Source organism: Antechinus flavipes, chromosome 1, assembly GCF_016432865.1.
Source record: "Antechinus flavipes isolate AdamAnt ecotype Samford, QLD, Australia chromosome 1, AdamAnt_v2, whole genome shotgun sequence".
NCBI classification, from domain to species: Eukaryota; Metazoa; Chordata; class Mammalia; order Dasyuromorphia; family Dasyuridae; genus Antechinus; species Antechinus flavipes.
In genome coordinates, this window is record NC_067398.1 from 694,357,173 (window position 1) to 694,378,088 (window position 20,916).

Here is a 20,916-nt window from a genome sequence, read left to right on the forward strand (position 1 = left end):
CAAAAGCTGAGCTCCTTTATGGCACCTGCACCTGCCCCACGACAAACAGATCTTTATTTTCCATCAACATAAGACTGGTGCGGGCAGTGCCCGGGGGAGAGGCCGGGGGCATCCGGAGCGGGGGAGGGAGCCACCGGCCAATCCCGGGCTGTCTCCCCGTCTCCCGGAGTCCGGGAGAAGCGTCGGGGAGGTGGGGGGCGCTAACCCGGGGCCGAGGGCTTCTGGTGACTGACGCTGGGCCCCGCGTCCCCCAGGGCGAGAGCGCCTGCCAGCAGATGAAGGCGGCCCTGTACCTGGAGTGCTCCGCCAAGTTCCGCGAGAACGTGGAGGACGTGTTCCGGGAGGCCACCAAGGTGGCGCTGAGCGCGCTCAAGAAGGCCCAACGCAAGAAGAAGCGGCGGCTCTGTGCGCTGCTCTGAGGGGTCCCCGGTCCTGGCAGCCCAGCCGGGCTGGGCGACGTCCGTCTCTCCAGTCTCCCGTGGAGCTCGTGGCTGGGGAGGGAGGGGGGAGGGGGGCTCCATCCTGCCCCGGGAAGGGTCCTCGGACCCATCCCCAGGAGGGCAGAGCCCGGGACCCCAGAGCAGGGCAGAGAGCGCCTCCCGTGTTTCCGAATTGACTCCCAACCAGTCTCGGTTTTGGCCCTCGTGAAAAGGGGGTCTCGGGCGATGGATCCACATTCACCCATCGATGAGCCCCCGCGTCCCAGGTCTGCGCTGGGTGCTGGGCCACAAAGATGGCGCGTCGATCCCTCCCCCCAAGCGGCAGGAAGAAGCGGCTGCTTGCGGCTACCTGGCCACATTCCGCCTGTTCTCGGGTCACGTGGGGAGCTCCAGGGAGCGGAGGAGGGGAGTGCGCCGCGTGCCCTGAATGAGCCCCGAGCGACGCAGGGAGAAGGCCGGGGAAGGCCTCGGACTGGGGGCCAAGCTCACTGCCCCGGGCGGGCAGGAAGGACGCTGCCCTGGGGGGAGGTTCTGCCGAGGTCTTTGTCCTCCTGAGGACTGCTATCTAATCTCTGAAACGTTATCACGCTCAGTGGCTCTCGGTGCCCCGCTGACATAGGAAGGACCCCTGCCGTCGGGGCCCGCCTGAGGGGGACTACAATTCCCCAAGTCCTTTTCCCACACCATCTTGGCCACATTTCACTTTGACATTAAAAGAGGAACAAAAAGCTACAAAAGATCGGACACTCGGCCCTGGCCCCGTTACTGGTTGGAAAACAACGACCGGCCGAAGGAGCCGATGGCCAGAGGGGCCCCCAAGGCCGGAGGAGCCCATCCTGTCGTGTCTCCCTTTCAGGAGCACCCCTTCCCATTTCCCAAACCCCGGGCGGCCGCGATAACAGGCCCTGCCCCCCCTTCCTTCCTGCCTATCACAAAGTTGCAGACAGCAACCACCAGCCTGCCTTCCTTCCTCGAACACGCCCTCTGGGGATGTGGCCAGCGCGGTGCTTATTTTACCGAAGGGTAAACAGAGGCCCGGGGAGGGAGAAGGGATGGATCACCGAGGGCCGCCCATGCTCTCTGCCCGAGTTCTGGAGGAAGGAGCAGAAGCCAGCTCCCAGAAGTAGCGCACCTCCCATTAAAGCGCCCCTGCTGCCCATCAGCGCCACAGCCTCAAACCGGTCCCTCTCCCCTTAGATTCCACTGTTTTTTCCCCAGACAAGTGGGTTTAAGTGACTTGCCCAGGGTCACACAGCCAGGAAGTGTTAACTGAGGGCAGATTGGAACTCAGGTCCTGACCTCAGCGCTGCTGCGCTATCCTGCCGACCCCGTTTGTTCTTTAATTCTACCCTTCCAAAAAAGTAGGCTTCAGACAAGTGAGCATTTTTTATTAAAAACGGAAACCATCCCAGGGTCTGGGCGAGGGCGGTGGTCACCTAAAGACTAGGGAGGTGGGGGAGGAGATTCTGGCTGGTCAAAGTCCCCCTCGACCCCGCCAAGATGGCGGCATTCGGGGGAGGTGCTTGGGCGTGGCCGCTACCCAGACAGAAGCGATTCTCACCCGGCCACAGGAGGGGGCGCTTCCCTCGGAGCAGCCAAATAAAGCTCGGCTCTCCCTGGCTTTCTCCCGCCTTCCTCTCCTCCCCCGGTTCACCCCCTCGATGACTTCTCCCAGTAGCCCGCGGGCCCGGACTGTGGGAGTTCCTAAGAGTCCTAGCCTGAGCCCGTTTTCCCTGAGTGTGCCCACACTGCCCTCGGGGCGGCGTCCAGAGGTTGAGGGTCAGCCCCTCGGTTCCAAACCCAGCCCCCACCCCCACCAGGGACGCTGTCCAGTCTTCAGAAAGTGGGGGTCCCGGAAGGCCGCCCCAGGCAGCTGTGCTAGAAGAGGGGCTGGAAGGGGCTGTGGGGCTCCTTTGGTGGGAGGTGGTAGCCCAGAGACCCTCGTTCAGCCCCTCCGGCGACCAGCAGGCTCTGAACCCGAGGCTTTGCCTCCGAATCCAACGCTCTTTCCGTTACGTCCAGTGGGGGAGCCTTGGGAGTCCGTCTTGTAAACATTCAGCCCCCCTCTCTCCAACACAAACACGTCGGGAGGCGGGAAGGAGTCCCGAGGAAAGGCTGGGGGAGAAGCCCCGACTCCGGGGGGCGCCGCCCCCAGAGACAGAGGGGCCGGTGCAGATGGAGCCAAGGAGCTCTGGGGCCTTCAGGCCCGCACACGGGGGAGGCAGGAGGGCAGAGGGAATCCTAGGGGAGTAGCAGCATTCCCGGGGGAGGCCCCCAGGACACTGAAGGATCCGGCTCACGCTGGAACAGCAAAGTTCACCTCCAAACACGGGGAGACGTGGACACATGCTTGCTCTCCCCGCTCCTATCCAGCTGGAGGCGGGACCGGACCTGTGGAGGCTGGCAGCTATCAGGGTAAGAGAGGTCTCTGGTTCCGGGGGCGGGGGAGACCCAGTCTTAAATAGACACAAAGAGGGAACCAGGCATCTAGATTGGGGGCCACAGGTCTGGGGTAATACTGAAGGGGAGCGTTCACATTCTTCTAGTCTGGAGCGGGCTGTGACGGAGGTCCCACGGCCAGCTCCAGCGCCCCAGGGGCCTGGCGAGGGCGTCCAGGACCCCGGGGACCCTTGGGCAGGGAAGGCCACGTCGCTCATAACTTCACCTTGCCTCTATTCTTCTGGAGTTTGGCGTGCACGACTTTGAGCGTGGTCAGGAAATTGCCCAGGAAGAGGATGAGGAAGGTGATGGCCAAGACGAAGACCTGGAAGGGGAGGGCAGAGGGGGAAAGCAATGGGGCCGGCCCCCTTCCCCACGGTCCACAATGCTGACCTCCCCCCAGATCCAAGGGGCCTGCCCTGCCATCCCCGCCAAGGAGCATCCCCATACCTGCCACTCCTTGCATTCCTCATGGGTAGAGAGCTCGAACAAGGTGATGGCGTTATAAAGCTGCCAGAACTGCAGGGGGAGAGATGGAGAGCCTCTTCTCAGGATGGCTGCCTCTTAGGTGCTGGGAGAAGCCATTACCCCACACCGAGTCTGGAGGCTACTCCCCTCCCTGGGAGGCCCTCCCCACCCCACTGGGCTGGAGCCCAAGGGGGCTTCCTCTGTGTCCCAGAGCCCTTAAGCAGGCAGGCTGAGGAACTCTCTGAAGTATTCCTCAGAATCCTAGTTCTAAAAGCATAAAACAAAATCCCGGGGAATAGAAAGAAAAAGAACTGGACTGGAACGGGATGTTCAGCTTTTCCCATCCCAGTTATCCAATGAGGTAGCAGATCTATAAAGTACACACCAGGAAGTTCTCCATTAATGCCATTTATTGTTATTTTGTTACGGGCAGACTCCCTGCAGTTGATCCCTAGGCCCCTTGGGGAGCTGCCGCCCCCAAGTTCCAAACCCCTTCATCCATGGGCTTCAGTCCTAACTTGTGAAGTCCTAAGTCCAAGCCACTCTGTAATTTGTTAAACATGACATCAGCTTGTGCTGTTATTATTGTTATTATCAGGGAGAGATGATAAGAACTGGACCTATTTTATTTATGATTTCATTGGCACCAGGAACTCCCAGGTGTGGAAGCTCCCTCTACCGGTACAGAACAGCACCTGCTCTGCAACTTACAGTCTCAGAGAGACTTAGTTTTCTCATCTATAAAATGGGGATAATGTGGTGAGGATCAAGTGGCATCCTATTTGTAAAGCGCTCTCTCCCCATGCTGGTTGTTGTGGTCATTACTATTGATCCCTAGCTCCAAGGCCAGCTCTTCGTCCACTGCACCACAATTATAATTGTTATCACGACTGCCATGTGCCGCCCTGCTCAGCCGCAGCAGGGAATAACACCATAAGCAAACGTCCCGGGGTCCCTGAGAGTCCCGGGGGGTGACTTACATGACCACAGAACAAGAACGGTAGGAGAAAGGTCAGACCCCTCCACATCCAAGACTGGAATCCCTCTGGAAAAGAAGGCAGAGTTGGGGGACAGGAGGAAGTCAGATCTGCATCATGGGGCAGGAGGTCAGTAGATGCCCTCGTTCCCATCAATCAATCAATCTTACTGTCTTTGTGCTTGTGATTCTTTCTTGGTTTACACTTCAGGTACCCAATAGCCACATGCCTTGTTTTTAGTCATTTTTTAAATTGTTTTTCTTTCTGGTTATACATGTACATGGTTTTATTTTTTTTAATACACATCTCTTTACAAATCATGTTGGGAGAGAAAATGTTTTCAATCACATCCAGTTCTTTAAGACTCCTTTTGGGGTTTTCTTGACAAAGATACAAGAGTGGTTTATTATTTCCTTCTCCGGTTCATTTACAGATGTGGACACTGAGGCAGGCAGGGTGAAGTGACTCTCACAGCTAGGAAGTGTCTGAGGCTGGATTTGAACCACAATGAGTTCCTGACTCTATTAGACCCTATGTTCTGTGGACTGTGGCACCCCCTAGTGGTCGAGCCCTTAATAAGTGTTTGAGCTTAGGGATGTAGTTTCTCTCAAGGTCCATTTTATAGCAATTTTCCTCAGGATGGGGTGCTAAGCCCAGCACTTTATCCACTGAACCATTTAACCCATCTCAGCCTCACTGGACATTTTCCTCATCTGTAAAATGGGGCCAGCCATTTTAATGGGTAGAAAGTGCTCTGTAGATTTTTGAACCTTAAACAAATCTGTGATTATCATTATTCTGTGACAGAAAATAAAGGTCACAGGATCATGGAATTTCAGAAATCCTCTAGTCCAAGTGTCAAGGACTCAACTGAACTTGGCTCACAAGGTTTCTAAACATGGGCCAAATCAGATTCAAAAATAATCGGGAAATATTTAACAAAGAAAATCAAAATACAATAAAATAATGTTAACATGTGGTTTTCTAAGTCAATAAGGAGCCTACAGAAAACCCAAAGGGACAATTTAGTGGTTCCTAGTTTTATTTTTATTTAGATTTGATAATACTCTAATCTGACCCTTTTAATTAAGGGAATGCAGGACAACCCAGAAAAATTGTGTCATTTGCCCCAAATCACCCAGGCAGAAAATGGAAAAGAGCTAAATCTCAGTCTTCTAACCAAGGAAATAAAATTCAACCCAATAAGAGGAAAAGGAAATGTGGATGAAGGGGCCAAGGGACCCCATGAAGCTTAGAAGGAATGCCGGAAAAGCTATCATTTTTCACACAATGAAATTCCTTGAAATGCTCCAGCTGTGTTGATGGGTCAATGTTAACCTTTGGATAAGACTTTTATTTTTTCTACAGAGATGTATCCTCAGTAGAGGAGGCTCAGCAGCTGGGGTACTCACCCACTGTGAGATCCAAATGGTTCCTTTCCCCCAGAGCCCGGAGTCTGTAGAGGCATCCGCTCTGATAATAATATTGTAGGAACTGGACACAGCCTGCAGAGGGACAGGGGAGAGGACTGACCTCAAGAAGAAGTCACTACAAAAAGACTTCTAGCTGGTAGGGCGCTCAAAGACCAGAAGGGAAACTTGAGGCTTCTGGGAAAGTAGTGACTTGCCCAGGATCATCTAAGAAGTAAGTATCAGAGGTGATTTTTGAACTGAGATCCTCAAAGTTGAGTTCTTTATTCTTGAAACTCCCTCAAAGGACAAATCACAAAAGGGGAAGGGGGGGATTTGGGAAGGGGCCATCTCAATCTCATCCCAAGGCAGTTCTCCAAGACCACAAGGACAGAGAGATGTTTTCAGTTCATTAATCAAAAAATCTAGATGGGCTGAACAGAGAGGAAGCCTTCAGGTCAGGGCTTCGTTGGCCAATATTAGGGCTTCCAGCCCGAAGAAAAAGCAGCCTCCTCTCCCTTGACCCTCACCTCCAGGATCTAGGTCTCTGACCCCACTCCCTTGAGAATCAAATCCCCCTCCCTGGCATCCCATAGGAGCCGAAAACAGAGCTCTCCCCCATCTACTGCCAAGGGAGGCCCTCGCTTTGGGCAAAGGAGCAGGAAAGAGGCACTCACTCTGAAAGATGGAAAAAGCTAAAAACTGATTGCGAAACTTTTGATAGATGAGTCCGTTCGGCCTGGAGGAGACAGGAAAAGTGAAAAAGTAAAATAAAATAAAAGGAGACCGGGTTGTCAAATCCTAATTGCCAACATCACCAGCCTGTCCATCCTGCACTGGCGGTGGCCCCAAGCCACGCACACCCAGGGTAGGAAGGGAGAGGCCTCTGGCTGGGCTCTCCCCACATGGCCACATACATCACGTCCCCAACCCTGAAGTCATGGAAAAGCAGGGCTTCCCAGCTCCCTGATCCCCTGGTCCTGGGGGCCCCGACACTTAGTCCCTTCTCCCTAATTCCCAAGGCCCCTTGCTGAGGACTTCCAACTTCCTGTCTTCTCTGTCTTTTGTTTTCTTCTCTCCCCTTCTGTTCACCCCTTTCATTCCATCTTCCCCTTCTCATTCTGTTCTCCCCACCCCTTTCCTTCCTTCCCTCCCTCTCCCCCCCTTTGTCTCTCTCTTTCCCTCCCCCGTCCCATTCTGTTCTCTCTCTCCACTCCATCCATCCTGCTTTCTCATGCTCTGCTTCTCACCCCTCCCTCACCTTGTTCCCACCTGGAGGTGGCAAGCCCACTATTAAACCTTCCTTCCCCGAGAACCCAAGGCTCTCTACCATGGCTGTTCCCCAGGCTTCTGAGTCAGGGAGCCACCAGCGGCAGGCCCGGGGACTCGCTCCCCTGCTCCCTGGCTGAGGAGTTGTCCCGAGGCTGTGTCCTTATTGGCCTTCCACTTGGATCCAGCCCAGGCCCAGTCCTATTTACAAGCAGATCCTGTATCTTACGTCTGGCCAAGGATGTTCTCGGCCTCCAGCCCCCCACCCCCCTCCCTGAGCAGGGCGGGAGGAGGGGAAGGGAGCACTCACCAGGTCAGCATTATCCCCGACAGAAATGTGGAGACGTAGTGGTGAGACACCCACCAGCCTTTAATTCTTGGAAAGAAAGACAAAGAAAGGGAGAATGAGTGAAAAAAGGAAGCCGCCCCCTTGGTGGCACACCTCCGGGGACGTCTCTGACAAGGAGGCTCTATTTAAGAGCTTTGGTTGAGCTAACCGAGCCCAGGATAAAGGGAGCTTCTCTGGGTAGGGGATCGGGCTTGACCCTGCCTACAGAAAGGGACATCAGAGCAACAAAGCTGCATCTGCTCAGATATCCAGCTCACACACATCCTGTGGGATCCTGGGCAAGTCATTTAACATAAAACTGCCTCTGTTTCTCTATCTGTAAATTGGGGATAAGAGCACCTACCCAGCAGGGTGGTGGTGATCTAAGGCTGGATTTGAACTCAGGGCTTCATCACTCCAGTCCCACCTCCTTCTATCTGTCCCATGCAAAGTGGTTCTATTTCACTTATGACTATTTCCACCCCAGGTAGTTCCACCCCCCAAAGGCGTGGCAGTAACTTCTGGGCATTTTTATTGACCGTCCCCCTAAACAGAACTCTGTCCCTCCTCATTCTCCTTCTTGTGGCTTCTTCAAATTGAAATAAAAAGTCTCTCCTTTTATTGGGGGTCTTCCCACTGAGACTAGGCCCAGTTTATCCTGTTTATCTCTTATTTGTACAGAATTATTTGCATAGAGACCAGAGCTCCTAAGAGAAGAGACTGCTTAATTTTGAGATTTATGATCTTTCTTTGAATCCATTCTCACAGTGCTTGGCTCATAGTAGGTACTTAATAAATGCTTGTTGACTGACTGACCTCTTGGTCATTTAGTCTTGACACTCCTCCTCCCCTTATTTCAGGGATTTTTCTACAATCTTCCTGACAAGTAACAACCAGCTTCCATTTGAATACTTCTAGTACTGAGTAGCTCACTACCTTTCCTAACAGCCTGTTCTACCCTTGTTTATAAATAGAACTGAAGTTCTTTAAGGACAGGACCTGCTTCTATTTTCGGTCTTTACTGAGTGAAATCTGCCTCCTGGTAATTTCAAAGAATCACAAAATCTCAAGTAGGAAGGGGCCCCAAAGGTTGCCTAAGACTGCCCAGATCTGAGTATGAATTTTCCCCAGCACACAGAAGGAAAGGAACCCCTTCTGCCTCCCAAGGCAGTCCATGACACCAGGGGGCAGCCAGAATTGTTCCCATGCAGCATCATGTCCCGCCAGGCTTTCTCCTCCCTGGCTAACCAGCCCAAGTTCCTTCAAACCAGCCTCATGCTGCAAGACTTGCTGCTCTTCCGAGTCCCTCCAAGTCAGCTCCATCTGTCTTGCATAAAAAAACCTACATTATCTCCCTCAGTATTTTCTCCATCCTATGCTGGGGAGAGGAAGGGACACAATAGGGAGCAGCAGAAATAAAACTGAACATTGGGGTCAGGAGGCCTAAGTGGCCCCTCCAGCTCAGCCACAAACTAAAGTGTGACCGTGGGTCAGCCCTTTTGGCCTGTTTATTCTAATCTATGAAAAATACAGGCAGAGACAACATTGGATTTGCAATCTGAGTTCAAATCGGGTCTTTGATACCATCTGACCAAAGGCCAGGGACGACATCTTTGGGGTCTACAGTTTCCATATCTGTGAGATGAGGACTCAGACTGATGGCCTCTGGGGGCCTTTCAGCTATAAATCTATGCTTCCAACCAATTTAATAACATTTATTAAGCACCTACTATGTGCCTACAAAGAGGCTAGGGCTGGAAGAGTCCCTTCCAGCTCTCATTATTCCTGAGAAGAAAACTCAACCCAAGCTATTATGATTTGGTCCTCATCTCTGAATCACACTTAGATATTATAGCAACCCAATATTAGAGAGCACCTACTATGTGCCAGACACTGCAAATGGCCCTGGAGGTTAAAAAAAAAAAAAAAAAGAGGCAAAAACAAAGTTGTCTCTGCCCTGTGGGAATTAATATCCTGTTATTATTTAGCTTTCAGCTATAAATCTATGCTTCCAACTAATTTAACGAACGTTCAAGCACCTAGTATGTGCCTATGAAGAACCTGGGACTGGAAGAATCCCTTCCAGATCTTCTTATTCCCAAGAAGAAAACTCAAACCCAAGCTATTACTTTGGATTTGGTCTTCATCTATGAATCACACCTAGATATTATAGCAACCCAATATTAGAGAGCACCTACCATGTGCCAGAGACTGCAAATGGCCCTGGAGGTAAAAAAGGCAAAAAAAAAAGTGGTCTCTGCCGTGTGGGAGTTATATCCTATTATTGTTTATTAGAGTTAATTCTTCAAGATGAGGGCACCATGCTGTCTGTGAGGTTTTCCTGGCAAAGATACTGGAGCATTTTACTGTGCCCTTCCTCTAGCATACTCATCTGTAAGTGGAATGGGGAAACTGAGGCGGGGGGAAGTGACAGGGCTAGCTCACTATCAGGCCAAGAATTCTGTGCACTACGGAACCACCTAGACGGCCTTTACTCGGGCTACCACAGTTAAGCAATGCCTTCCTCCTGGGATTATTTTATAATTTTTTTATATTTTCACATGTTTTAATCCCTAGGAAAGATGGGATTTCAAATATCTCAAACAGATCTCTGGGGGCAGAGAATGGGGCATTAATTCTAAGGATAAGAGACACATACTTTGCTGAGTTCTGGCAAATTATCCCAGTTAGCTCTGCCATCTGTGGATAAAAGGGGCAGCTAGGTGGTGCCGTAGTGAATAGTGCTAGGCCTGGAATCAGGAAGACACTCATCTGCCCGAGTTCAAATCCAGCCTCAGACACTTACGATATGATTCTGGGCAAGTCACTTCCCCCTCTGCCTCAGTTTCCTCATCTGTAAGAGGGACTGGAGAAGGAAATGGCAAACCACTTTAGTATCTTTCCTAAGAAACTCCCAAATGGCATCATGAAGGACTAAGTGCAATTGAAAAACAACTGAACGACAGCAACCATAATCTGTGTACGTGGCCAGTCATGGCAGGGAGCACATCCACATAAACAGGGCTTGCCTACCTCAGTGCAGAGGGACCAGATTCCCTCCCCTTCCCCAAATCCCGGAAACAAAGATGGCGGCAGATACACTAGGACGACCTCCTCTACTCTCTCTATTCTTTCTCTACACCTTATTCCTTGCCCTCTTAAGACAGAGAATTAAAGACTCCTTGCCCCCTTTGTGAAACTCAGCTCTTGGTCTCGTTAGCTCTTAGAGTTACGGCAGAGCACCGGGACTAGAGATGGGAGAACACAGCACGTCACTGGCCGACGTCATCATGCTTCCCCAGCTAATAAAAGGGGAAGGGGAGGAATGAACTGTTCTTTAAGAAGGAAAACAGAAAATTATCCTTTTAAAAATAAAAAGCTTCAATAAAAAAAATTTTTAAAATGAAAGTGTAAAACGATCTTTACATGTATTTGGAAAAATAAAATATTGGGGGGGGGGGGAAAGGAGGGAAAATAGAAGAGAAAGAGATGAGATTTGAAAGGGAGAGCCAATACAGGAAAAAAAGCACATGGCCTGGAGGATAAGCCCAGGATTCCAACCCTAACTTCACCAGTGATTTACAAAGTGGAAAAGTCACTTAAAAGTCACTTCTCTCAGTCTCTGCTAATCTTTAACATGAGGGGACTGGGCCAGCCAGTTAGCAAAGCCCCTTGAGGCACCAAGAGTCTCTAATTCTAGGCAGGTCCTCTTTCCATTATCACGCCATGTGATAAATCTCGATGCTCTGGAGGGCCAAAGAGTGATTTCAAGGTGCCCATGAATCCATATGGAAAACCCATAAATAAGCAAATGACTTCTGGAGACTGAATAAACACCCTGTTCTCCGAGATATATTTAGATTTTTTTTTTCCAGTTTGGACTTGTATTTTCGTGAATTTAGAGAGGTCCTCATAAGGAAACTTCTCCTACCAGTGCAGAGCTCCAAGGTTCTCCAGTGTGTTAGGACATATGGCTATGGAGTCTGAACACCTGGGTTCACATAACAGCTGTATGAATGGTGCTGGGAAAATCCCTCTGCCTCCACGTCTCAGGAAGCATTCTAAGGCTAGTAAGGAACTGCTCTGCCTTCAAGAAAGAAGTTTTCTACATGGGGGAAATGTTAGGTCGAGATGAAAACAAATCTATTTCTATGTATGTGTGTGTGGAGAGTGTGTGCATTCAGCCTACAGAAGGAGTGGCTAAACCTGGTGCTTCCTGAGGGGCTTTCAGATAAGGATCTGGGGTCCTCAGTATCAGCTGCAAAGGGCAGGCCAGAGCCAAAGACTGGGCGGTCTTCTCCTCTTCTTCCCCACATTTAGACACAGAAAGGATTCTCAAGCAGGAAAGTCCTCTTAGAAATCACAGATTTGTCATCTGGTGCTGAAAGGGGCAGGAGATAAGAAGACCTAGAATTTACATGATGCTTTAATTTTCTTCAAGCACTGCACAGATGTTATCTTGTCTGATTCTTGCAATAGTCCTGGGAGACAGGTGCTATTATCGTCTCCATTTTACAAACAAGAAAACTGAAGCAGAGAGAGGTGAAATGACTTTTTCAGGTCTATGCCTGATGCAGGATTTGAACTCGGGTTTTCTGATTCCAGGCTCACTCTACTCACTGCACTATCTAGGGGCCTTAAAGGCAAAACTGTGGCAGGTGAAAGATGAAATGACTAAGGAAACAAAAGTCTGCGCTTCAGAGAATATTGATTTATTAAGCAATGCGCGTCAACTGCCCAACAAATCAGGACCAGCCACTCTCCTCAGCTTTGGCGCTGGATCCCAAATACAGAGTGAGACAGATTTTTATATGTTAAAAACGATTAATCAAATAACACTGATTAATTAAAAGAAAACAACTGAATACAAAATTAGGTCACCTGATTTTCAATTGGAGGGAAAACTAAGGGCCTTCCAAGTTGGGAGGGAAGAGTAAACAGGCATAATTCTCTGAGATCAGAAAAGGAGGTGTCCCTCTCCCCACTAATGGCTTCAGGGGTCCACCAAGACCACTTCTTCCATTTTTAGTGACTCAAGGGTAAGGGCCGAATTTGTAAGCCCAGCACCCACTGAATAAATACTGCTGCTTGGACCCTTCTCGAGTTACACCAACATTATTTGGGTTTAACTATTATGTCAGCCCGACATTGAGGGCAAGGATCAGCTACCTTTCTGTCTTTTGTCACCAGGGCCTAACACAGGCCCCAAGTCACTGCTTGCTGATTGATTGTCGGGGGCATAAAGGTCACTCGATCCTTTGGCCCCTAAATCCAGGGACCATGTGCCCGTTTTAGCTCTTTCTTTAAAAGATCCAATTCCATCACAAATGACAGAAACTGCTCATTGTTACCAACTCACCCACAAATGGGGGAGAGAGACAATGAAACGGACACAGCTCTCCCACAGGAAAGAACGCTTCTTCCCTCTGAAAAAGGAGAGGGGTGGGCCTGATGGCCCCTGAGCTGCCTCCATGCTTCCGGACCCAGGATCCTGTGACTCAGGACCCCGCCGCCCTCTCCCCTGGGATGCCCCCTCCTCCCTTTGGTACCTGGAGCCGTTGCTGATGAGGATGCTTTCCCGGATGGTGAGCGTGCAGTAGTACCAGACCAGCAAGAAGTTGAACACTTCATCAGTTACTCTAGGATAGAGAGAAGCAGGGGGTGTGAGGGGTCGGCTTCCAGATCTCCCAAGGGGGAGAACGTGGCACGGGGTGAATGAAGAGCTTCAGAGGAGCCCGTGAGTGACCAGCTGGGATGGACACTGACTCTCTGCCAAAGCTCTCGTTTCCCAAGATGAGGGTCCTGAGCCCAACTCCCTTACTCTACTGATGGTGAAAGTCCAGCCCAGAGAGGGGAAGTGACTTACTATCACAGGATCACAGAGCTAGAGCTTGAAGCCCACCTCTGAATTTTACAAAAGAGGAAACTGCGGCCCAGACCTCATGCAACTTCTTCCCTCTCACAGGTCTTAGGCATCCACACCATGCTAACCATCCCCACATCACATATTAATTTGCATTTGTAAAGTACTTCCTTAAAGTGTCCAACTCAAAGAGAAACAGATCCCTTTTCTCCCCACTACAGAAAAACCATAAAATAACTTTATGTTGTACTGTATTTTTAATTATTTTATCAAACTTTGCCTACTTATTACATTTCAATCTGGTTGGGGTTACACTTGGGGGTTTTGCCGGCCTGAGTTTGACCTGTTTTATATCATTTGAGCCTCACAACAATCCTACGAGGTAACAGTATTATTATTCCCATTCTACAGATGGGGAAACTGAGGCCCAGGGTCTGAGTCTGGATTTGAACTCAGAACTTCACAACTCCAAGATCAGTACTTTACCCACGCTGCCATCTAGCTGCCTCTAGCAGAGTCGGTGCTTAAGAAATGTTGATTTGTTTTTCCTCTCTGGGTCTCAGTTTGCCTTTCTATAAAAAGAGGAGCATGGACAGCTGACCTCTGAGGTTCCTCTAAGCTCCCTAGTTTCAACAGGGAAAAGAAAAGCCTAGGACTAGGTCTGGGGTTGGAGGAGATGGAAAAAGTCTTTGTTTGGACGTCAGATTAACCAAACTGTTTACTGAAAGCCTGGGAAAAGGACCTGAATGATTGAGCCAAATGCCCTGTGGCAGTAGGTGGCTTGAGTTCCCAGCAGGCTCTAGAGAGTCTCATAGCCAACTCTGTGAATTACCAGTCCATTATCCACTCTTGCAACAGCACCTCCCGGGGATGCTGGGCCTAGTGCTTCCCTCCCTTCCCCACCCCACATACACAGCTTAGAAAACAAAATCTAATTTTAACAGCGTCTATCAAGCAGTTCAAGAATTTTGGGAAATTCAAGCCTAAGGAGTGGGAGAAAAAGGCACTGCAGCTTTCTCCATCGTATTCTGCGAACCATTCTCTTGCTCTAGTGAGAATAAGACATTTCTTTCCAAGATTATCTCTTGTCAACTCTGTATGTTTCTTTTATGTGTCTGCGTATGGGTTTTTCATCTCCTTCTCTGCCCCCTCCATTAGAATATGAGCATCTTGAAGGCTGGGCGGTTTCATTATTGTCCTTGTAGCTTTAAAGCCAGCACAGAGTCTGGCCACAGCACAGGGGCTTATTACGTGCCGGCTGATTGTTCTTTATCGATACCATGTGCCCATCTGGGAGCCAGCGAGTGTTAAGAGAACTAAAGAAAAATCTGCACTAACATCTTGGGTAGGTTTTCTGTGAAGGATTACGGAAGGTCACAGAGAAGAGTCCCAGGATGGAAAAGCCTGGTATGGGAGGGAAGATGTGTACCAGCGTAGGGCATCGGTTCATCCCTGTGTCCGCTGTACCTACAAACATCTCCAACAAGGGATCAACCATGAAACGCACCTGTCTCCGTGTGCTGAAGACATGGGAGGTGGAAGGGGGGGGGAGGGGGATCCGACACACATGAGACATTATGATTCTCTTATCCTCTGGGCCTTGGAGGTAACAATCCAGAAAGCATTCATAAAGAGCCCACTATGTAGTAGACATGAGAGGCTGTGGGACTCTGGAGAGCAGAGAGACAGGTCTCCTTGGCTGCAGGAAGCTCCTGCCCAGGAGGCTCCCACCCCCAGGGACATTCAAGGCCTAATCTCATCCCATGGCACTGAGAACACAAAGATAAAAATTTAAAAAAAATCCAGTTCCTAGCCTTAGGGAACTTATATTCAATGACAGGAGGCAACATATACACAGAGAAGTATAAACAGGATCCTATGAGGGAGCAGAGAGTACTAAGAGCTAGGTGAAAGGAACAGTGGGGCGTACATAGTGGGAATACTGGGTTGGAAGTGGGGTGAAGACCTGGATTCAAAACCAACCACGTTCACACCTACTAGGTGTGTGATAATCGGGCCTGTTATTTCACTGTTTTGGGCCAACTTGTAACTGGGACTCAGTTTCTACATACATGATATGAGAGAGATGGACGAAATAATATCTAAGGGCCCTCTAAATCTTATTAAAGCTTTTTATTGATACAACAAATACACAGGTAATTTCTCAACACTGACCCTTGCAAAACTTTCTGTTCCAAATTTTTCCCTCCTCCCCTGGATGGCAGGTAGTCCAATACATGTTAAATGCCTTTTCTAACTCTATGAACCCTCAAAGCATCAATGCAATCCCAAACTCAAGAGCTGGGCTAATCCCAGGTTGGAGATGAATAATCATTGGTGGATTAATCTGGGATGAGCAACCAGGCCTGAAACCCACACACCCCACCCCTACCCCCACCCTAGGAAAGCCAAAAGCCCCATCTCAGCCCCACCCACGGCTGTCCTAGATCTCACCCTAGCCGTCCAAATTCACTGCCTTCTCTGGTCTGGAACGGGGTCTGGCTGAAGGGGAGACAGGCACCCCAGAAGTCCCAGCTTCCAAGACCCTCCTCTCTTCCCACAGGCCCCACCATAGTCCAGGTCCCAGACCACTCACCTGTAGTGTAGGAAGAATCTGCAGGCTATGGCTCCAAGCAGGAAGATAATAGTCAAGTAAAGCTTGAATTTCTCGTATTCATCCTTGTAAGCAAACCTGCCAAGAACAGCCCAGCCAGGATTAGATTAGAACCCCACCATGTGCCATCGTCCCCGATACCAGCCTCTCTCCTCCCCTCCTGGCAACAGCTACAAGGGGCTGGGGGCCCGGCCCTGGCTCGCTGTCTGACTGTGGGGCAGTCGTGTTCCGTCTCTGGCTATCTCCGTATTCTCATCTATAACACAAGACCCCAGCCCGCCCGTCCCTGTATGAGAATGCCCTCTATGACATCTCCCACAAGGGGCAACCATAAAAGTCGCCTGCCTCCTTCTGCGGGAGAGGGAGGAGGCGGAGGCTACAGATGTGGAATGTGCTGCTGATTTAGCACGGCATGGCCCAGCAGTTGTGGTATTTGCCTGAAAAACCAGAAGACCCGGATTCAAATCGCACTTCAGATACCTTCCTTCTTTTCTGCCTTGGACACAGAGAGAAAGGAGGGAATAATAAATACAGAGCCTACAAGGTGCCAGGCACTGTGCTTCATTATTTCATTGGATCCTCGCCACAGCCCTGAGAGATAAGTGCTATTACTATCATCCCCATTTTGCAGATGAGGAAAATAGGTAGAGAAGTTAGGTGACTTGCCCAGGTTCACACAGCTACTACATCATCTCTGGGGCTGGGTTTGATTCCAGGTCTGGCGTTCTATCCAATGTAGCACTCCTGATGACCCCTAGTCGGCTGTCAAACTCACCTCACTTTCCTGCTCTATAAAAGGAAGGTTTGGCTTCTAAGGTCCCTCCCAGCTCTAAAATATAAAAATCTAGCCTATTGGTTAATTCTGTTTAACATTTTGATCACCAGGAGGAAGACAGCAGGAAATGACTATGATGTAAAAACAAAAGACTTCAAAAAAACTTTTAAAACAGGTTCTCCTTGGTCCCCCAATGAGGAGGAAGCTGCTATCTCTCAAAGACAGACCCTCCCACTATGGGAGAATCATTGGGAAATTTACTGGCAAAGATCTTGCCCCAAATTTGTCTCTTTACAATGCCCGTCCATGGTTCCCGGTTCTAAAACCAAGCTTTAGACAGAGCTAATCCCTCCAGCAGGAAACGGCCTTTCAAACACCCGAAGGCCATAAAAGCAGGAGCAATCTCGAAGGTCCCTTGTCAGTTCTAACCTTACACCAAGAACATCGACTTGAGCTGGGGTGGGACGCTGGAGGAATGGAAGTCTACTTCTACCCTTGTTCCCAAATTAAAACTTGCTGTTAGTAAGAGGAATCAGTGAGGGGAGGAGCAAGGAGGACCAATGCTGCTCAGTACTCCTCACACCTTAACCTGCTAGTTAAGGGCCTGGGACAGAAACTCAAGCTTCCTTTCCCTTTTCAGTACAAATTCCAAGGTCCAATTTCTACAGGACTCAGTGGTCTGCCTTTTAGGCCCGCACAGACATTTAAAGGGAAAACCAGATATCAGGAAGTCTAGAGGTCTGGAGGATTAAGCATATCTTATACAAGAGCTTGGAGTGTGCATTCTAATCAAGGACTGTTTCCTGGGTCTCATGAGGGAAGGCCATGGTCCCAGTCCCACAGTACAGGGGACACCCCCTTAAAGCACAACTAGGAACCTGTTTTTTCTGATATTGGGATAGCTGTATTTCAATATAACTGGTTTCCTTTTTAAGCCTGTGTATTTTATTTTATATACCTAAAAATATAATCCTGAGAAGGGTTTCCCTAGGCTTTGAAGGGGTGTGGGGTTAGGTTCCTAGAGAGTCCAAGACATACACAGAAAAGATAAAAGAACTGGACATACTCACTTGGCCTGGTTACTGAGGAGGGTAACGTTGACATTGCCCAGAACCAGGCTAAGATACAGCCTGAAAGAAAAGAATAGATCATCAATGAGGCTCCCTTCAAGGTACAACTCAGATGCCCCCACCTACACAAGACCTTTCTGGACCCTCTCTCCCCCATATAAGCCACTGAAATACTTTATAATTTTGAAATTTTTTTTGGCTATTTATTTGTGCCTACATTGTTTTCACTGCTCTTTAAACATAAAACATAAGCTCCCTGAAGGCAGGGATGGCTTCCTTTTGGTCTATCCCAGCACTCACATATTTGTTTTTTCAATCGGACCTATGACTACAGAAAATAAGTTCTTCTACCAAAGCTGACTGGCCCAGCCTTATTGCATGTGGCTGAGTGACTTCACCAGATTCACATGGCTGGTAAGTGCTGGAGGTGGGAGGTGACCCCATGTCTTCCCTGACCCTGAGGCTGGCTCTCTAACCACTAATAAGCAGCAGCTTTAACCCAGCAGCTGGGTTTAACCTTTCTGAAGCTCTGGCTCATGGCAGTCACTCATCAAATGCTACCTGAATAAATGAAAGTCCAGAGTAGAATGTAAGCTCCTTGAGGGCAGGCCTATTTCATTTTTGGTTTTGTATCTCCAGTGCCTGGAAGATTTCTTTGGTCTCAATCTATGACTTCTCCTGAATAGGAACTTAGGACTCTATACTCTCTCTGCTCAGTACCAATTCTATCCTGGCTTGATTCTTCGTGCACATCCATCCTGTCTTCAGAAACTGCATTTCTATCCTATCTCTGTGACCTCAGTATCCAGCACAATTCTAGGCACAAAGGTGTTAAAAAAAAATAATAAAGTTTATGGAATGAATTATGTCCCTCCTGGAAGGCAGGAGCTATTTAATGGTGGCCTTTGTATCAGCACACAGCAGATACTTAATAAATATTGTTTTAACTGAATATACACACTGCTGATTCCCCTCCTCCCCCAATCCTAACTCTCTGGGGGAGTCCTGTATATGGACACACAGACAATGTTGAGGAAAGCTGAAGTATTATTATCCAAAACACCCACAAAAATCGTGAGGACATAATGTTGCCTGGGCAGGTGTGCAAAGCTAAAAATGGATGTACGGAGAGATATAAACTGTAGTTTTCAAAATAAATAAATAGCTGGGAAGGGCCTTTGAACAGGAGATGTCATCTGGGAAAGATCTTAGAAATCATTTAGCCCAAACCCTTTGTTTTCCAAATGGGGACACTGAGGCTCAGGGAGTTAATTTCCTAAGATCTAGGACCCCAGACTGCCTCCCAGCCTCTTACAGTCATCAGATGTTTGTTATTGTCTCTAGAGTGACAAAGTCGATTATTTTAAAAATCATTCAAATGTATACCTTCACTAAAGCATTTAAGAAGACAGTCGGGGATGAGCTGATTCAAGCCCTACTGCCTCCTTTTATGTCAAAGATGATATCTCAGTTCACAAGGAACATAGGATGTCATGTCAGTGCTGAATGCCCACCTTTACCTGCCCTGGGAGCTTCCTAATAGTACTTCCTAAACACAAGGGTAAACTACGTTATTCCCCTGGCCTAAAACCTCAAATAGCTCCCTATCACCTCTAGAATAAAATAATTTGGATTAAACATATATTTTTACCATGTTTAACATATATTGGATTACATGCCATCTAGGGGAGGGGAGAAGGGGGGAAATTGAGACAAAAGGCTTTTCAAAGGTCAATGTTGAAAAAATTATCCTTGCATATATTTTGAAAATAAAAAATTTCAATTAAAAATACCAACAAAATGAATAAATTGTGGTATATGAACGTTATGGAATATTATTGTTCTGTAAGAAATGACCAGCAGGATGAATACAGAGAGGCTTGGAGAGACTTACATGAACTGATGCTAAGTGAAACGAGCAGAACCAGGAGATCATTATATACCTTAACAACGATACTGTTTGAGGATGTATTCTGATGGAAGTGGATCTCTTTGATAAAGAGAGCTAATTCAGTTTCAATTGATCAAGGATGGACAGAAGCAGCTACACCCAAAGAAAGAACACTGGGAAATGAATATAAACTGCTTGCATTTTTGCTTTTCTTCCCGGGTTATTTTTACCTTCTGAATCCAATTCTCCCTGTGCAACAAGAGAACTGTTCGGTTCTGCACACATATATTGTATCTAGGATATACTGTAACCTATTTAACATGTAAAGGACTGCTTGCCATCTGGGGGAGGGGGTGGAGGGAGGGAGGGGAAAAATCAGAACAGAAGTGAATGTAAGGGATAATGTTGTAAAAAAATTACCCTGGCATGGGTTCTATCAATAAAAAGTTATTTTAAAAAAATAAAAAATAAAAATATTCAACATCAAAAAAAAATCAACAAAAAATAGAACAAAATACAAACTCCTCATCCTCAGCTTGGCATTGAAAGCCCTTTATATTCCATCACTACCTCTTGTTATGGCTGATAAAGGTCTAGATCTTTTCCAACCAACTAATCAGTAAGCATTTCTAAGAGCCTACAACATACAAGAGGTCACGCGAGGTGCCAGCGATGTAAAACAAATGATAGTCCCTGTTCTTAATTAAGGACACCTAACTTTAGGGTAGATATCAAAGAAATGCAAATAAATGAGGGGAATGGTTAGGAATCAGAAAGAGCCTCTTGAAGGCGGGGGCACGTGAAGGAGTGGGGTTGAGAGTGTGGGTGATTTAGGGCAGCCTCCTCCCCACTGCTGGAAAAAGAAACGAAAGCTCCTGTCTTAGTAATGGAAGCATGGGCTTTGGCCCATATGGTTTGTGAATGCATGTGTCCAAACCTCCAACAGGGGGTGACAGAGGCAATCTTAAGAATAAAGGCCAGCCTCTGGGAAAATCCAGAAGCCGTCAGTCAAGTCAACAAGCATCTATTAAGCACTTACTATATGCCAGGCACTGTGGAGAAAACTAGCTGTATTCAAGATCCACCCAGTACAAATGGGAGATAACCTCAGGGGGAAGGCATCAGCAGTGGGGGAAGATCAAGACAGGGCTCCCACAGAAGGGAGGATGTGAGCTGTCCTGAAGCCAGCCTGGAGCTGTATTATGGGGCAGCAAGAAGGCCAATTTGGCCGGACCATAGTGTTTATGACAGTAATCAGCCTGGAAGTACAAGAGTCAGACTAGGAAGACTCTCTTTCCTGGCTCTGCATGTGATCTCACAAACTTTCTGCCCCAAACAGCTCTGAGAAGGCAGAGATACCAATCTGGCTGGGG

At 48.5% G+C, this 20,916-nt stretch overlaps 2 protein-coding genes across 4 annotated transcripts in view; one reads left to right on the plus strand and one right to left on the minus strand.

The window, feature by feature from the left end:
- The window catches only part of RHOF (ras homolog family member F, filopodia associated), a 48,622-nt gene extending 47,445 nt beyond the window's left edge, over window positions 1-1,177 (plus strand). For all 3 annotated transcript variants that reach the window (XM_051972741.1, XM_051972740.1, XM_051972742.1), the window contains one exon: window positions 255-1,177. In XM_051972741.1, coding sequence (XP_051828701.1) covers window positions 255-419 — 165 coding nt within the window. In that variant the 3' untranslated portion in view covers window positions 420-1,177. The remainder of the gene's footprint in view (window positions 1-254) is intronic.
- A 635-nt stretch (window positions 1,178-1,812) lies between these two features.
- Window positions 1,813-20,916, minus strand: part of TMEM120B (transmembrane protein 120B) — a 39,056-nt gene continuing 19,952 nt past the window's right edge. The window contains exons 4-12 of the mRNA XM_051972739.1: window positions 17,653-17,712; window positions 15,790-15,885; window positions 12,880-12,969; window positions 7,313-7,378; window positions 6,411-6,472; window positions 5,737-5,829; window positions 4,328-4,392; window positions 3,330-3,398; window positions 1,813-3,204 (exon numbers count right to left, since the gene is read on the minus strand). Coding sequence (XP_051828699.1) covers window positions 3,094-3,204; window positions 3,330-3,398; window positions 4,328-4,392; window positions 5,737-5,829; window positions 6,411-6,472; window positions 7,313-7,378; window positions 12,880-12,969; window positions 15,790-15,885; window positions 17,653-17,712 — 712 coding nt within the window. The 3' untranslated portion in view covers window positions 1,813-3,093. The remainder of the gene's footprint in view (window positions 3,205-3,329; window positions 3,399-4,327; window positions 4,393-5,736; window positions 5,830-6,410; window positions 6,473-7,312; window positions 7,379-12,879; window positions 12,970-15,789; window positions 15,886-17,652; window positions 17,713-20,916) is intronic.